Raw genomic sequence first — 18,131 nt, forward strand, 5'->3', positions numbered from 1 at the left:
CCCAGTCAGTGGCCTTATTGAGCCATTTCTCGCTCCAGCCAGTGCACAATGAATGGTATATCAAAGGCCGTGGTATGTGTTATCCTGTCTGTGAGATGGTGCATATAAAAGATCCCATGCTGCTACTCGAAAAGAATAGACCATGAAGTGGCGACAGCAGGTTTCTTCTCTCAATATCTGTGTGGTCCTTAACCATGTCCGACACCATATAACCTTAAATAAAATGTGTTGAGTGTGTTATTAAATAAAACATTTCCTTCCTTCCAATAGCTGATGATTAATTAATGTGTTCCAGTGGTGTTGTTAACCACAACAAACAGTAGCCTGTATGATGGCAGTGGGTTTTGTATGTATCTCTTTCACTTGACAAAGAGTCATAAAAGCACAGGGGTGGGACGTAGCCCAGTAGCGAGTGCTTTCTTGATACGTGGTCAGTTTGGGATTGATCCCCATTTGGATATTTTTTAATCCAGTCAGGGCACCAAAACTAATATATCAAAGGCTGTGGTGTGTGATATCCTATCTATCTGTGGGATGGTACATATAAAAGATCTCTTGCAATGTAGTGGGTTTCATCTCGAAGACTATTTATATGTTGAAATTGCCAAATGTTTGACGACGGTAAATAAATCAATGTTCTCTAGTGGTGGTGTTAAACAAACAAACTTTAACTTTAAGTAAGCGCATGACACCAAACAGTCAGTTTATAAATGTGCTTAGGTGTCATTAAACAAAGTTTTTTCTTTTCCAATCAAACAAAATTTTTCTATAGAGGATTTGTCACGAGTATTTTTTAATATGGAAAATATCGACAGTCTATGTTAATCGATATTTTTCGAGGCTCTGCCAAGACAAATGCTGATTAACTAGATGAGGTTGATATTTTACATATTAAAAAACACAAGTAGCGAATTATATTTATCCTATCACACTTCTAAAATAACATTTTCATTCGATATTTAGTAATTACAGTACTAAAGTCGCCTCCATCGGTAATGACGTCATCACGATTAGCACAAATTGTTTGATGTCACGCATTTTAACTAAATCTTTGAAAACGTAATGCTCAGGTATACAGGTCTTGTTGGCTTGTAAACAAATAACCCATCCAGAGACCTTGCAAATTTACATACCATTATTAACTGGGTTAATACACCAAATTATCACATGGGTTTATGACATGGATATTATGGGTAAATTATAGGATAAATATTTTTACACAATTTACTCAAAACAAAACACAAAATGGAGTAAAACCGTATTATTTTATTATTTTTTACCTACATATTTACATTTACTTCTTGTGATAACAATTATGAATAACAGTGTAAGAAAATAAAATTTGAAATTAAACTAATAAATATTTAACAACTTTATAATTAATTTGTACAATGCTGACAGATGACAATTGTGTTACATGGTACTTGCATATATATACTGACATTCAAAAAGAAACTTTACAATTGTATTACCGGTATTTTAAACTAACAAACGGTACGGTGGGATATGAAAGTATCATAAAGTTCAGCATCTAAACATCACAATACACTTTGTAATACATGCAAAGTGTTTGTAAGGTGGTTTCTTAATTAGTTCTTTTCAATTATAAAAAATATTTATCAAATCATTCAAACATTTTGTATGTAAAGTTTCTTTTGTATGTCAACATATACACCTGTGAAATGTATTAATGTCCGTAACATGTAACAAAATACACAAGTATGATATTAATGCTGTAATAAATGGTCCAACAAAATATTACCTGAAAATACAGAAATTTAATTTGTCCTGAAAAGTATACAGATTTAAAGAAATAAGGGATCACTCCAACACTAACAGGAAAGAGCGACTACAACCAATACCCTCATCCCTCGTGTCAGGAAGATAATCATGATACTGACATTCAGTATTACATTACTGACATTCAATCTCTCATTACTGACATTCAATCTCATATTACTGACAATCAAATATTATTGACAATCTCACAATATTGACATTCAATCTTGCAAATATTGACATTCAATCCCACATTATTGACATTCAGTCCCACATTACTGACATTCAGTCCCACATTACTGACATTCAATCTCACATTATTGACATATCTAACATTACTGACATTCAATCTCATACTACAGACATTCAATCTCACATTACTGACATTCAATCTCACACTAGACATTCAATCTCACATTACTGACATTCAATCCCACATTACTGACATCAATCTCATATTATCTCACAATACTGACATTCAATCTCACATTACTGACATTCAATCTCATATTACTGACATCAATCTCATATTATTGACATTCAATCTCACACTACAGACATTCAATCTCACATTACTGACATTCAATCCCACATTACTGACATCAATCTCATATTATTGACATATCTCTCAATACTGACATTCAATCCCCCATTACTGACATCAATATCATATTATTGACATATCTCACAATACTGACATTCAATCTCACATTACTGACATTCAATCCCACATTACTGACATCAATCTCATATTATTGACATATCTAACATTACTGACATTCAATCTCATACTACAGACATTCAATCTCACATTACTGACATTCAATCTCACATTACTGACATTCAATACCACATTACTTACATTCAATCTCACATTACTCACATCAATCTCATATTATTGACATATCTCACGATACTGACATTCAATCCCACTACTGACATCAATCTCATATTATTGACATATTATCTCACAATACTGACATTCAATCTCACAATACAGACATTCAATCTCACATTAATGACATTCAATCCCACATTACTGACATCAATCTCATATTATTGACATATCTCACAATACTGACATTCAATCCCACATTGCTGACATCAATCTCAAATTATTGACATATTATCTCACAATACTGACATTCAATCTCATATTACTGACATTCAATCCCACATTACTGACATCAATCTCATATTATTGACGTATCTCACATTACTGACATTCAATCCCACATTACTGACATCAATCTCATATTATTGACATATTATCTCACAATACTGACATTCAATCTCACATTACTGACATTCAATCCCACATTACTGACATCAATCTCATATTATTGACATATTATCTCACAATACTGACATTCAATCTCACATTACTGACATTCAATCCCACATTACTGACATCAATCTCATATTATTGACATATTATCTCACAATACTGACATTCAATCTCACATTACTGACATTCAATCCCACATTACAACTGTGTACTTTATGTAGATGTTATGACACTAATCCAGCATTAATCTGAGGAACTGTTTTTAGGATTCTGCCAGAATCATTGACATATTTTAATATAGATATTTTTGGATTCCGTATCTTACGCTTCCGACCTAAAATCTGGAATTTACGGAAGGACAGAATCATGCTAATAGTGACTGAAATTAGCTTTGCAACATCAAGTATTCTCTTATTTCTTTCTCTCAGCATACTTTATTCAACCAGCAACATTATAAACAAAATCAACTTGTTATCATAGCCATAAATCTGACACAACAAAAATTAAATTTTTAGCTAATGCTGTTTAAAATGTTTACAAAATGGCTTATGGAAGCAAATACTAACTGAAGAGGAACACAAATAGTATATTTTGGGTCATGTAATTATTAGTAAATCAATTGCCAAGTGACCTCGTCTTTTAGTTTAATATCACAAATGAAATGCAGTGTGGCACGTAGCTCAATGGTAAAGTGTTCGCTTCATGCAGTGTCAGTCTAGGATCGATCCCCATCGGTGGCCCATTGGGCTATTTCTCGTTCCAGCCAGTGCACCACAACTGATGTAACAAAGGCTGTGGTATGCACTATCCTGTCTGTGGGATGTGCACATAAAATATCCCTTGCTGCTAATCAAAAAGAGTAGCCCATGAAGTGTCGACAGTGGGTTTCCTCTCTCAACATCTGTGTGATCCTTAACCTTATGTCTGATGCCATATAACCATAAATAAAATGTGTTGAGTGCATTGTTAAAACATTTCTTTCTTTCTTTTCCTATTTATCAAATTAATTTGATCACAACTGTTTTCTTAATATTTGTTTCTTTTGCTGTCCAGTATATATTACCAGTACATACATTATTACATTTTATGCACACAGAAAAATATTCACACTGAAAGACTCAAGTCTTGACTCGATTCACATCCTACTGATCAATACAAGTTTACGTTTCTGCCAGGAGATCTTACCAAACCCAATGTTATACCATATCTGGATGACCTATCCTGTGACCAAACAAAATGCTGCTTGCTGACATTTGACAATACTAAACAAGCCATAAGAAGCATTCAGTGACTGTCTGTGATAAAGTGGAGCGGCAAAACTATCAGACTTTCAACACAGTGGGAAAAGCTGTACAGAAAGCTAATACGTAACCCTGTATTTAGATTAAAAATCTATATAATATATATATATGTTTATAGACATGGATATTTCAACAACTGTATTTACAATGTAACTACAACAGTTACTGTAACAATTCATAAATGCTTGAAGCAAAATCAAAAATAAGTTGCATAGTGTGTTGCTCTGAATTGTTTTGTTTTTTAATTGGGCAAATAAAAGTCTCATCCTTGAAAACATCTCTCTCTATCTCTCTCTCTCTCTCTCTCTCTCTCTCTCTATAATATATATATATATATATATACACACACACACACATACATTGGCTTTCCTCCTCTTAACGATCACCAATTCAAAGTTAAACAAATGTGCAATAGCATCACTTGGGAGGCATAGAATATTTTGGGCCAAAGAAATAATGTTAAAGCGACTGATCCCAGTTTCACAGTTATGTAGCATTTTCATATCTCCAAAACAAAATTCTTTAAAGTTACTACAAACACCACAATGACCATAAACATGTTGGATTTGCCAAAAATCATAATTAATGCAAAATGTACTTGATACGATAAAATGATAAAACAAGTCATAAACGACAAAAATATCTTAACAGGCCTCCCAGCCACTTGTACATATTAAAATATAGGAAATATAGGAATTTGCATATCAAAATATAGAAGTGTTATAGGAATTTTGAGGTCAAATATAGGAGTTTTATAGGAAAATTTGGACCAATTATCAAGATTATAGGCATTTTACATGGATTTCTAAAGACATTTACATTACTAATGGTATGTTCTTACCTTGCATATGTACACAAGTTACCATCTACTACCTCAACAAATATATATCAAGGCTTGCCAGCAGTCCATGCCGATATCCAGGATACTTTGAAAGTTGGTGCATCTTGTATCAGTAATACAGGTGAGCAGGATCTTGATTGGCACTTGACACAGATCTCCCACATTCAAAGCATCTTCTGAATTTCTGACAGGCTTGCTTTTCATTGCGAATATAACTCAGTAACATATTTTATTCCTAAGCATTTTGGCAAAGCAATTAAGTCAAATATAGGAAATGAATCTCAATATAGGAGTTTTATAGGATCCTATAAAAAATATAGGAAATATGGGAAAAATAGGTCTGGGAGGCCTGTCTTAAACTCCCTAATAATTAAGAGTCAGATACTTTAATAATAACAATCAGAATTTTTTTCCAAAAAATAACAAGACTAATGTCCATCCCTGAAATATCCTCTTATTCAAACATCAGAAAAGAAATAATAACTTAATAACGTACAATTTCTATAACAGACATCAAAACATTTTAATCACACACTTTTTTATCTTTTTAAAAAATCTTAATTCAACCTTCCATGCATATGTGAGACTATGACTTTCTTGTGACTTGACCCTAAAATACAACCGTATTGCAAAAACCAAAAATCATAACTTAAAGGAGCAGACCCTAGTTTCAGACTATAAAAATGGACACTAGATTTAGTTAATCTACAAACCTACATCACCTATGAATAAAGTGTTAACAGAGAGAAGATGAAGTCTATGTTTAAACAGGGAAATGGCGTATAAAATTAACTAAAGCTTCTCTCAATACCCATTACTTCTCAAACGAACATGCGTTTTTAGAATTATGAAAAATGTATTTGAGGGTATTACCAAAACCTGAATGACCAGATTCACTTCAGGTGTAAGAAATGAATATTCTAAATAATAAAATGTAAGTAATTCCAATTTAAATTGTCAAAAACTGGCTTTAATAGTGAAAAATATGCTGTAGTGTTTAAACACTAGGGAATGTCACTTTAATGATGTACAATTTCCATAACACTTTAATCACACACTTTTGTTTTATCATGATTTAATGAATCTTACATGCATATTTGAGACTACATGTATGACTGTTTTTTGTGACTCACTCCTGAAATATCATCTTATTCAAACATCAAAAAAACTAATCATAACTTAATAATGTACAATTTTAATAACAGACATCAAACCATTTTAATAACACTTTAAAAAAAAATCATAATTCAATCTCCCATGCATATATGAGACTGACTGGTTTTTTAGTGTTTTTTCTCTCCCCCCCCCCCCCCACACCCCGAAATACCATCTATTCAAACATCTGAAAAAACAAGTCATAACTTTATAATGTACAATTTCCATAACAGACATAAAAACATTGTAATCACACACTTTTTTATCACGATTCAATATTCCATGCGTATTTGTGACTATGAGAGTTTTTGATGACCGCTGTAATCCTTTAACCGGATGAGTGAAGCAAATCCAAACATTAAAGTCTGCAGTGTCCACTTGATTGAGGCACTCATCGATAACTGTTTATCTCTGAAAAATTTAAAACAGATTATTTTAGATTAAACATCCTTGAGAAATACCTGTAATCAAAGAGATGCAGAACTGAATTCCAGGCATTGACGGCAGGACGGAATGTTTTATTTAAGGATTGTCTGTTATTTCTTTTACGTTCATTGGGGTATGAACAAAAAAAATCATCCGCAAACTGTGTGAATTGGTGAAGCCGTTCTCACATAAGTTTACGGATTATTTTTTGTTCATACCCAGATGAATAATTAAATTTGAATCATACTTGCTAATAATAACACTAAAACTTCATATTTTATTTTGAATTATTGTGTCCATAAACAATAACGCTCAATAAGACAACTTGCCCATATAAAATGACGTCATCAGGTATGACGTTCCCTGATGACGTAATTTTTATGTTCAACGAGAATTGAACAAACCCCCATTGCTACGCCTGACCAATGGGATGACGTTACATTGTAATGAATGTAACAGAAATTTAATTATTTAATGACGTACGTAATACATTTTAATTAGTTATATGGCATTGGATCTGGGAATTGAAAACAATTGATCTGAAAACAAAACAGCTGACACAAACTCAAAATACTAATAAGATATTCATGGCCCCAACCCTGACACTATCATAACGTATTTCTGACGCAATAAACTATTTACTTATTTTTTAAAAAACCCACAAAAAATTTGGCTAAACCTAAAAAAAAGAAGAAAAAAAAAGAAGAAATTCACATGTAATTAGTTACATTTTAAGTATATAGACAGGTATGGCTAAGTATTCTATTTAGAAAGGTTTGAGTGGTTTGTATAAACAGTGCTGACTAGGCAATATGTATGAACAGGGTTAGCCCAAGTGGTCGGTATAGACAGATATGACCAAGTGGTATGGGAGGGTTTGCCAGAATGGCCGTTATAGATAGGTTTGACTATGTCCTGCAGAGATTGTGAACAGAGTGGTCTGTATAGATTAGTTAGACAGTGGTCAGAATAAACAAGTTTTGGCTTCAATTAGTGGTATATAATTGACAAGTTTTTGACTGGTCTGTATAAACAGGTTTGGGTTTAACTTAGTGGTCTGTATAGACCATTTTTTTCAAAGTGGTCTGTATCGAAAACAAATTTCTAAATGGTCTGTATAGACAAAGTTTGACCAAGTGATTTTTATAGACAAGAACTGATTACACTTAGTGGTCTGTATAAACAGGTTTGGGTGAGTGGTCTGTATAAACAGGTTTGTGTGAGAGGTCTGTTTAGACAGGTTTCACACTATCAAGTTAATACTCACAAACAGAGAAGTTCTGCATATGCCGCTTCCAGACAATGAATAATGACAGTTCCCAAACACCTGAAACACATCAACCACATCATTCAATGAATAATCACGGTTCCCAAACACCTGAAACACATCAACCACATCATTCAATGAATAATCACGGTTCCCAAACACCTGAAACACATCATTCAATGAATAATCACGGTTCCCAAACAACTGAAACACATCAACCACATCATTTTAAAAATAAAAATTGTTACCTAACCCAGCATTTTCATTAATTAGTGTAGTAGTTATAAATACATTAAAAAATATTACACCTCGAAACTCTAGTGGTATATGAGCATGTAAAAATTATTTGCACTCGCGCCTAACAAGAATTCTCCTGAATTAAACAGTCTCACCTACCATAAAGTTATTTATTACACTGTGATAATAATCCATAGGTGCAACTATAAAACAAGTTCCTTTGACCTAGGAGTACTCCACCAAGCATGTACCTACTCTGATGCAATAATCTCATGATACATGATACATTAATTTCATGAAGCACAGTAAATTCAGAACTACATACATGTAGTTATAAAAATTATAATAAATTACTCTCCTGCCTTTTATTACTCTGGGTACTGACCTTGGTGGCATAGTGGTTAGGCCATCGGTCTACAGGCTGGTAGGTACTGGGTTCGAATCCCAGTCGAGGCATGGGATTTTTAATCCAGATACCGACTCCAAACCCTGAGTGAGTGCTCCGCAAGGCTCAATGGGTAGGTGTAAACCACTTGCACCGACCAGTGATCCATAACTGGTTCAACAAAGGCCATGGTTTGTGCTATCCTGCCTGTGGGAAGCGCAAATAAAAGATCCCTTGCTGCTAATCAGAAAGAGCAGCCCATGTAGTGGCGACAGCGGATTTCCTCTCAAAATCTGTGTGGTCCTTAACCATATGTCTGACGCCATATAACCGTAAATAAAATGTGTTAAATGCATCGTTAAATAAAACATTTCTTTCTTTCTTACTCTGGGCTCACACTGGAACAAATTTGGGATTAGCCAATTCTCAGATATCCTTGAAAATTTATTAAAATATGGTTACGTTTAGGAATATTTTATTAGCCAAAGACTAAATGATTTAGCCACTTTGTATAAAAATTAGCAAATGGCTAATTTGGCCCAGATTACTATTAAATTCCTCCTACCCGTACATTTTGTCCAGATACAAATTTTGAGTTGGAATAATGTATAAAAATTGTTTTCTTACAGCAGTTTACACACTAGAGGATATTGTGTTCCCATGTAGCGACCAATCCAGCACACTGGTCCAAGGTAACAAGGTATGCGATATGGAGCAAATGTTGACATCTGAAAACAATAAAGAAACAGGTGTTGTATGCTAAAGATGCTCTATGAAATTTGCATAATAGTAGCTTCCTTCCAAAAGTACAGTCAAAGTTGAATGAATGAATGTTTAACGACACCCTAGCACAAAAAATACATATCGGCTATTGGGTATCAGAGATGGGAGTCAAAATTTATACTGCCCACTGTATATTAAAACAGTGCAGTCTATGCCTACCAAACAGTAGCCAAAGATTCCCACTCTAATACAACAATAACCCCATGTTTGACGTTAAATACCTTTACATTGATCATTTTCCAGTTAGGTGATTGCCAATAAGGACAACATCGATGATTTTCAAACAAAGTTTTATCAGAACTTGGGATACTGTAAAAACAGGATTGTTTACACAATGGAAAACAAAAACAAGCAAAAACTGGACTCGCATGTGAAAGAAAATAATATCAATAAACAAGTTCAATTAATATACTGGCGTGATTGACGGTTCTTTCTTCTTTCTCCTAAAAAGATAAATGTATATCATGTAAAAGGTTTTTAGAAAGGTTTTTTTGATGTAACCACACAGCTTACATGTAAGTGTCATGACAAATATTTTATATTAATCACCAAGGCATCTTTTACATGCACTTTGTCACAGAGAGGACAGCACATATACCTGTCACATGGTCCGCTTAAATATGTAGGTGCTGTCGGGTTTCTTCCTGCAGTATGTGTGTGTTAGTGATATGTCAAATATTTGTTATCAGCAAACTTGAGTTGTTGTTGTATTAGAGTAGGAATCTTTTGACTACTGTTCGGTGGGCACAGATTGTGCAGTTTTGATATACATATATAGATATCCACATGTGGGCAAAATATCCGCCCAGTTCCCCACTTCATTCATTCCATATATAAGCCCCATCAAAAAATTCCTCTTTACATTGATGAGGGTAGGGCGACTGGGAGGAAATATTTTTCCGTTTGTCTTGCTCTCTTAAGAGTCTTATGGCCAGAGTTGTATGACTGAAACCCCTTGACAGATATATTCGCCGACTATTACCCCCCCCCCCCCATCAAAACTATTGATATATGTGCATATAAAAGATCCCTTGCTGCTAATGGAAAAATGTAGTGTGTTTCCTCTGACCTATACTCTATAGCAATTCATATACCACAGGTCTTACAGCTAAAGGAATCCGGGTCGTTTCGCCCTAAAACCATTTCGGACTCTGCATTGTTACACCCGTAGTCCTACCGGATTTTCCCCATGTATTATACGCACCGGTGTATAATGCGCACCCCCCACTTTGAACGTTTATTCCAAGAAAAAAAACATAAACCACAATATAATGCACACCGTTTTTTAAAACCACAAAATCGACAGTGAATGCAAGATGTACCGTTTTCCCCCGTCACCAAAATTAACAAAAAGCGAAAGAAGCGGTATATTCAAGAAACAAAACTTAAGTTAGGTATTTCAGTACATAGACCTATATGTCACATTAAATAAAGGCTAGTACTTGCGTACTTACATGTCACAGACTCACACGTGCATAAACCAAAACAGTTATATACACTGTAAATTACTAATAAATATATGAAAACTAAAATATAGCATATTACATTTCGTTCTCGTGGCTAACGTGAATGCGCGAGATTTCTAAATTAATAATAGTATGGTATATTTCCGGTTTGCCGGAAATGGCCGAATTAAATCTCGTGGAAATTAAAAGTATTTACGGTCCAGTTTTGTCATTTTTGTGTACTTTTTAGCAAGTTATGGATACTTTTGTAGATTTATTTTGCATGTATTACAACCATCACAAGTGAAAAGCGATTTTTAAGAGGGTTTTGGCGTTTCGTTGTAATGAACACTGTCAATAACCTATAAAGTACCGTAAACTACCGATCGGCGATTTTTCATGGGTGATCGCTGGACATTTTTAAAAGATATTTTTTCTATTGCTATGTATAGTGCGCACCCCCATTTTTAACCTGTATTTTCTGGGAAAAAAGTGTGCATAATACACAGGAAAATACGGTATTCACCCAGGGTTGGTTTGCCCTAAATATACAGAGTTGTTTCGCCCCCCAAAATTAATATATTTATTATAGTTTTGAAGTCTTTTTTTCTTCTGTTTATTCATTACCAAATATTAGGTAATTTTCTGACAAATCAATGAATAAATGGAATAAATGTACTTTATTAACAAAATAAAAATTAGGGCGAATCGAAACATGGGGCGAAACGACTTGCTTACAGGTACGAATCGACCCTGGTCAAAAAGACTCGGGTGAATTAGTAATAAGACTAAATGACGTGTTACCCGGTTAGAGTATTCACTAACTCATGGCTATCAAAAACTGAAAAAGCATCATAGTTCATACTAGTTCATAAAAATAAACTCGAATGTAAATGCACATTGAGTTTATAGGCCCGGCGCCATTTATCATTAGCAGATACAGAGCCGTTCCGAGCAATTTTGCTCGGAACGGAATTGTGGTCGAAATAGCGACTGACATCACGCTGACACCACCTTTTCCTACCCTAATCGTGTAGTGTGATCTTTTTCGGGCATATGCAGACTAAGAAATACTTACCGTATATCGCTGTGTATTAGCCGACTCCATGCATTAGCCGACCCCCTAGTTTCACCATCCAAATCGGCTTTAAAATTATAGACCTTGTATATAAGCCGACCCCCCTATATAAAACTAACCAAGTCAGATGTCTGTGTGGTCTACAAAATGACAAAGTACATCTGCTTTCAAACGTCATTTGTCACAGCAAACTTATCCGGAAGCAGTAGCCGATTTCTGTTTATAGAAACGGTGTCCGGTTAATTTATTTCTCGTAAAATATAAGTACCAAGATAGCGAAATATACCTAAACATTCTTGATTGCAGCCACACGTTAAAAACACAGGGACTGTTTGCATTGTTGATTGTGCTAATCGGTCTTTTCATTACTACATGTAGTCGGCTATACCCTACCATACCCAACCACCCGTGTCGATTAATCCCAAGCCGACAAACAAAACAAATGAAGCTGGAACAATTAACGTGTTCACCGGTTTAGTAAGCAGTTTTGTAATGACACGTGACCTGCGAAGTTTTCCCAAATTGTTTTGATCGGTCACCATTTATTGTTGTTTAAACAGATAAATATTACTAAATAACTTTTAAACACCAACATTTATTAAAGATGAACATATATATACAATTTTAATATCTTTTATTTGTAATAGCTTGTGTTAAAATGCAATATTAAACCTTTATGAAAGCGGAAATGCAGAGCACAATAATGACAATAGATCGAGTCGAGCCGTGACGTCACTATTCTAATTTTACATTTACTATAAAATGTTGACTCCTTAGATAAGCCGACCCCAGCCTTTGACTTGATAAATTTTGTATCAAAAAGTCGGCTAATACACAGCGATATACGGTACTTTGAAACGATCTTCACTTTGAATTAAAGGAAAAACGACCGACTGTATGACTTGGGTTTAAAACACGCTGTGCATTATGGGAGGAAAATGAAACTCGGAACAATCTTGTATGTGGAAAAGGATCGGTGAAGTCATTTCTCGTTCCATAATGAATAAAACAAAAACCATAAAACTAAAAAATTTATTAAAGTTAATAAAATAACTTAAAAAGTAAAAATAAATTAAAGTTAATAAAATAAAATAAAAGAACATTTATTAATTAATAGAAATGAAATAAAAATTAATTAAAGTTAATAAAATAAAATAAAATAAAATAAAATAAATTAAAGTTAATAAAGTAAAATAAAAGAACATTTATTAATTAATAGAAATGAAATAAAAATTAATTAAAGTTAATAAAATAAAATAAAATAAATGAGATTAAAGTAAAATAAAATAACATTTATTAATTAATAGAACACACACACATATAGATATATACATATAGATATAGATATATATAATGTTGGGTTTTTTTTGGTTTTTTTAAATTATTATTATTATTATTTTTTTTTCTTAACGAAAAAGAAAGTTCATAAATTTCTCTAAAAATAACTAAAACATAAGTACTAAGTTTTAAACTGTTACTTACCTGTCTTTTTTCTGAGTTTTTCTTCTGAAAACGTCGGGGGGGGGGGGGTGTGGGGGTGGGGGGTGGGGGTGGCAATGAAACATATTTCTCTCTTGTTTGCCAGTACGTAAAAACGTTACTGTTGCCCCTTGCTCGCCACGAGGAGGCCAGAGAGTTGAACAAGATATACCAAATTTGATGTGTGCCTTGTTCAGGATTTTACATAAGTTAAACAGAAATGATTCCTCATTAAAAGGTTGGAGCTGCGCTGTCTTAACATGATGGCAACATTCCTTCAGCTTATTGTTGGTGCACATAATGAAATCGCGTGTAGTATCGGTCACATGTTTGGACATTTGGTGCCCACTTCGAGGTATTCAAACGTCACAGTACGTTTTTACGTACTGGCAAACAAGAGAGAAATATGTTTCATTGCCACCCCCACCCCCCACCCCCACACACCCACCCCGACGTTTTCAGAAGAAAAACTCAGAAAAAAGACAGGTAAGTAACAGTTTAAAACTTAGTACTTATGTTTTAGTTATTTTTAGAGAAATTTATGAACTTTCTTTTTCGTTAAGAAAAAAACCCCCAACATTATATATATCTATATCTATATGTATATATCTATGTATATATATGTGTGTGTGTGTGTGTGTGTTCTATTAATTAATAAATGTTATTTTATTTTACTTTAATCTCATTTATTTTATTTTATTTTATTAACTTTAATTAATTTTTATTTCATTTCTATTAATTAATAAATGTTCTTTTATTTTACTTTATTAACTTTAATTTAATTTATTTTATTTTATTTTATTAACTTTAATTAATTTTTATTTCATTTCTATTAATTAATAAATGTTCTTTTATTTTATTTTATTAACTTTAATTTATTTTTACTTTTTAAGTTATTTTATTAACTTTAATTAATTTTTAGATTTATGGTTTTTGTTTTATTCATTATGGAACGAGAAATGACTTCACCGATCTTTTTCCACATACAAGATTGTTCCGAGTTTCATTTTCCTCCCATAATGCACCGCGCGTTTTAAACCCAAGTCATACAGTCGGTCGTTTTTCCTTTAATTCAAAGTGAAGATCGTTTCAAAGTAAGTATTTCTTAGTCTGCATATGCCCGAAAAAGATCACACTACAGATTAGGGTGGGAAAAGGTGGTGTCAGCGTGGTGTCAGTCGTTATTTCGACCACAATTCCGTTCCGAGCAAAATTGCTCGGAACGGCTCTGTATCTGCTAATGGAAAATGGCGCCGGGCCTATAAACTCAATGTGCATTTACATTCGAGTTTATTTTTATGAACTAAGTTGATACAACCAAAACACCTGAAGGAGTAAAGCCAACACTCTTAATTTATCAATGGAAGCAGATGTTGCTTTTTTTCTGTAAATATTTAACCTCAGACTTCTATACACAGTGCAAATTAAAGTTAACTTTTAAAAAGTTAACACAGTAAATTTCAACTGTTGAAATGTTACCCCCAAAAAACTGAAAAGAAAAAGAAGAAAATAAAGTGCTTGATCAAGTTGATGGCTCCTAAAGCTTTAAAGTGTTACTAGAGCACTGACGCAAACAAAATCAGGAATATTTCATCAAAATAATTGCTTACAAATAATAACCACAATCCAAAAGCAATTGACACGATCCAAAAAGGATGAGGCAACTTAAAATAGTTATCGTCGACTTTGTCACTTCTCTTCGCCTCCATTGTTTGTAGTTTTGTATTTTCCTCAGTTGAAAAAGGAGATCCTACTTTTCTTCACAAGACGATTCGTAGATCAAAACGGGTACTATTACTGTCTATTAACCAATCTGTTTTTGTTTAGCTGTTCTATATATCTACAATTAAAATGCCCAATGATAATAATTATTTCTGAACTGGTCACAAATAATTAATGTTACCACCAGCCTGGCCAAAAAACAAAAACATAACAAAATAACAACACCCCCCCCCCCCCATAAAAACACACACACAAACAAACAAACAAAAAAACTACAACAACAAACAAACAAAAAAACAACAACAAACAAACAAACAAACAAACCCCACAACAACAACAACAACAACAAAACAAAAAAACATTCAACCCACACGGTCGGTGCGACGATTTACCCAATACTACCCAATACTTACCCAAAACTACCCAATACCACTACTAATTATTATATCATCACGCAAGAACCCCTAAACCTAATTATATACCCGGTACAATATACAATAGGTTTCTCTTTGTAAAACTATGTATGAAGAAATGAAACAGTAATATGATAAAAAAAAAATTCCATATAATCAAGATTAGAATTTTTATTTTTTATTTTTTTTATACTTACCTTTTTTTTTTTTTTATAAAAGTTATTCGTATTATAGAAGGGTGAACGAAGGGAGGTAAGTCAACGTACTGGAGTCTGCGGTGTATACAATTCGCCGCAAACAACACGTGTAGGCCTAACTAATATCCAGGTTTAGGGGTTCTTGCGTGATGATATAATAGTTAGTAGTGGTATTGGGTAAGTGTTGGGTTAAATTGGGTAAGTACTGAGTAATATTGGGTAGTATTGGGTAAATCGTCGCACACCACATGGTCAACTTCGTAATAATTAATAAATAAACTTGTGAATTTTTTTTTTATGGGCAGGTATTTGAAGGTATAATATGTACATTTCAAAACAAAATTAATACAAGTAAATACTTTTTGTGGAAAGTCACCATCATCATGCACCTTTCATGGATCCGCTTTAAGAGACAACCGAAAGCTAGGTAATTGGTCGTGAAAATCGAAAAATAGCGTAACACAAGGGAACTGTAAACTAATGTTATAAAGCTTATACATGACTGTATTAAAAATATACCGGGTACATGAAATAGGTTTCTAGACGTTTCGTACCCAAACCCGTTCGTAACATAGAATGCCAAACAACTCGGCCCGGAGGACAACTCGGCCCAGACAACTCGGCCCACGTCGAGACAGCTCGGCCCAGAGTTCTGAGACAACTCGGCCCACGTCGAGACCGCTCGGCCCAGAGTTCTGAGACAACCCGGCCCACCGCGAGACAACTCGGCCCGGAGTCCAGCGACAACTCGGCACATGGACAATCTTGTCTATTGTTGAACAATATTGTTGAACAAGTGTTGTTTTTTTAAATTAAAGTATTCTCACAGAAATAAAAGAATGTGTTTTTTGTTTTTTGTTAAATTGATAAATTGTTGACTGGTGACCCTCATGGACTATGTGAATGAGGAGCAGCGTGTGGTCTGTGAACGCCTGGTCAGTCTTCAACCAGTGTGAGGACCAACAACGATGTGGAGGGCTGGCATCACCGACTGAACCACCGTGCCCTTGGAACAGCCCCTCCCTTCTACAAGTTGGTTCCCATGCTCCACACTGAAGCCAGGCTGGTTCCTCTGACATGCCGGTTCGTCTCAGAGAGGAAGATGCGACGGCGACAGAGGAAGGCTTTCAGGAATCTGCAGGGGAAAATTTTCGAACTGTGGGGACGCTACACAGATGGTGAAGTGTCCACTTCTAGATTCCTGTCTGCCTGTGGAAAGCTGTACGCCCCTGTTGCACACTGACTTTTATCTTTTGTTGGACGTTTTATTTCTATGTTCTTTTGGTGATTGGTGTTTTATTTCTTTATTATAACTATTTATGTATATGTGTTCTGTTGGTTTTTTTGCGTACATATGTGCGTATGTATTTAATGTAATAAATGTGGGAATTTGGCAAATGATGTCTTTTGCGTTATTTCTATAGTACAATACTTCTAGAAACCCATCCGACACTACGATATGCGCCTACGACATGCACAATTGTCATTCTTAATGGTGACCATATAGTTAGCGGTATCTATCAGTATAATGCATTATTATTACTATAGTACAATACTTCGACACTACGACATGGCCAACTATCATACTTAACACGCATATAATGTGTCACAGCATGCCCCGTCTATCAGTCTAATAACTCGGCCACGGGGCCGAGTTGTCTCGGACAACTCGGCCCCGTGGCCGAGATGTCTGGGCCGAGTTGTCCCCCGGTCCGAGTTGTCTGGTCCCCGTAACGAACATGTTTTTTGTCATGTAAAAAAAAAAATGTTATATATTTGAAATATATCAACAAATAAGCTGACTTCGCTTGACATGATTCTTCGTGACAATTTCTAATCGCTAATTATTAAAATGCAGTTGGCTTGGATTTTTGTTGTTTTGTTTTTCATTAAATAACATGTACAAATGTGGCTACGAACTGGTATGCCGATGTTCCTCTGGTTACGAACTGGTATGCCTTTGGGTACGAACTGGTATGTTTTTGGGTACGAACCGGTATGGTTACGAAACGACCTGATACCCATGAAATTGCACAGTAATAACTTTCAAAAAATGTCCATGGACAATTAAACTTTATCTATCGAAATCCTTGTGGAAAAAAAACAAAAAAACAAACCCCCCCCCCCCACAAAACCCAAATCAACGACACTTCTCCCCCTCCCCCCTCCATCAACAAAAAACCCCAAACAAAAACAAACAACAAAACAAACAAAAACAGTTGTATGTAACCTATTTTAATAATAATCAAACTATTAACCCAAGAGTTATCTCCCATTTGTGTCGTTTTTTGTTGTGGGGAATTCCAGAATTCCAAAATGACTACCGTTCGTTGAA

General features: G+C 34.4%; 1 protein-coding gene across 1 annotated transcript; it reads right to left on the reverse strand.

The window, feature by feature from the left end:
- Positions 1-4,036: 4,036 nt before the first annotated feature.
- On the reverse strand, positions 4,037-15,177 carry LOC121371291 (transmembrane protein 254-like). The gene is made up of 4 exons (XM_041497082.1): positions 15,075-15,177; positions 9,307-9,407; positions 8,058-8,117; positions 4,037-6,775 (listed from the first exon to the last, which is right to left on the reverse strand). The coding sequence occupies exons 1-4, from the start codon at positions 15,171-15,173 to the stop codon at positions 6,661-6,663; spliced, it is 375 nt and encodes a 124-aa protein (XP_041353016.1). The 5' UTR covers positions 15,174-15,177; the 3' UTR covers positions 4,037-6,660.
- Between the last annotated feature and the right edge of the window lie 2,954 nt (positions 15,178-18,131).

The sequence above is a fragment of the Gigantopelta aegis genome, chromosome 1 (assembly GCF_016097555.1).
Source record: "Gigantopelta aegis isolate Gae_Host chromosome 1, Gae_host_genome, whole genome shotgun sequence".
In the NCBI taxonomy this organism is placed as follows: Eukaryota; Metazoa; Mollusca; class Gastropoda; order Neomphalida; family Peltospiridae; genus Gigantopelta; species Gigantopelta aegis.

What these genes read in the sequence shown, in the direction of transcription:
- LOC121371291 (XM_041497082.1), bottom strand. Translation starts at nt 15,173, where the DNA reads ATGGAGGCGAAGAGAAGTGACAAAGTCGACGATAACTATTTTAAGTTG. An exon ending in TTGGATTGTGGTTATTATTT is followed by an intron (nt 9,408 to 15,074) that starts GTAAGCAATTAT and finishes TATTGTTTTCAG; the next exon opens with ATGTCAACATTTGCTCCATA. An exon ending in TATGCAGAACTTCTCTGTTT is followed by an intron (nt 6,776 to 8,057) that starts GTGAGTATTAAC and finishes TAAATTTTTCAG; the next exon opens with AGATAAACAGTTATCGATGA.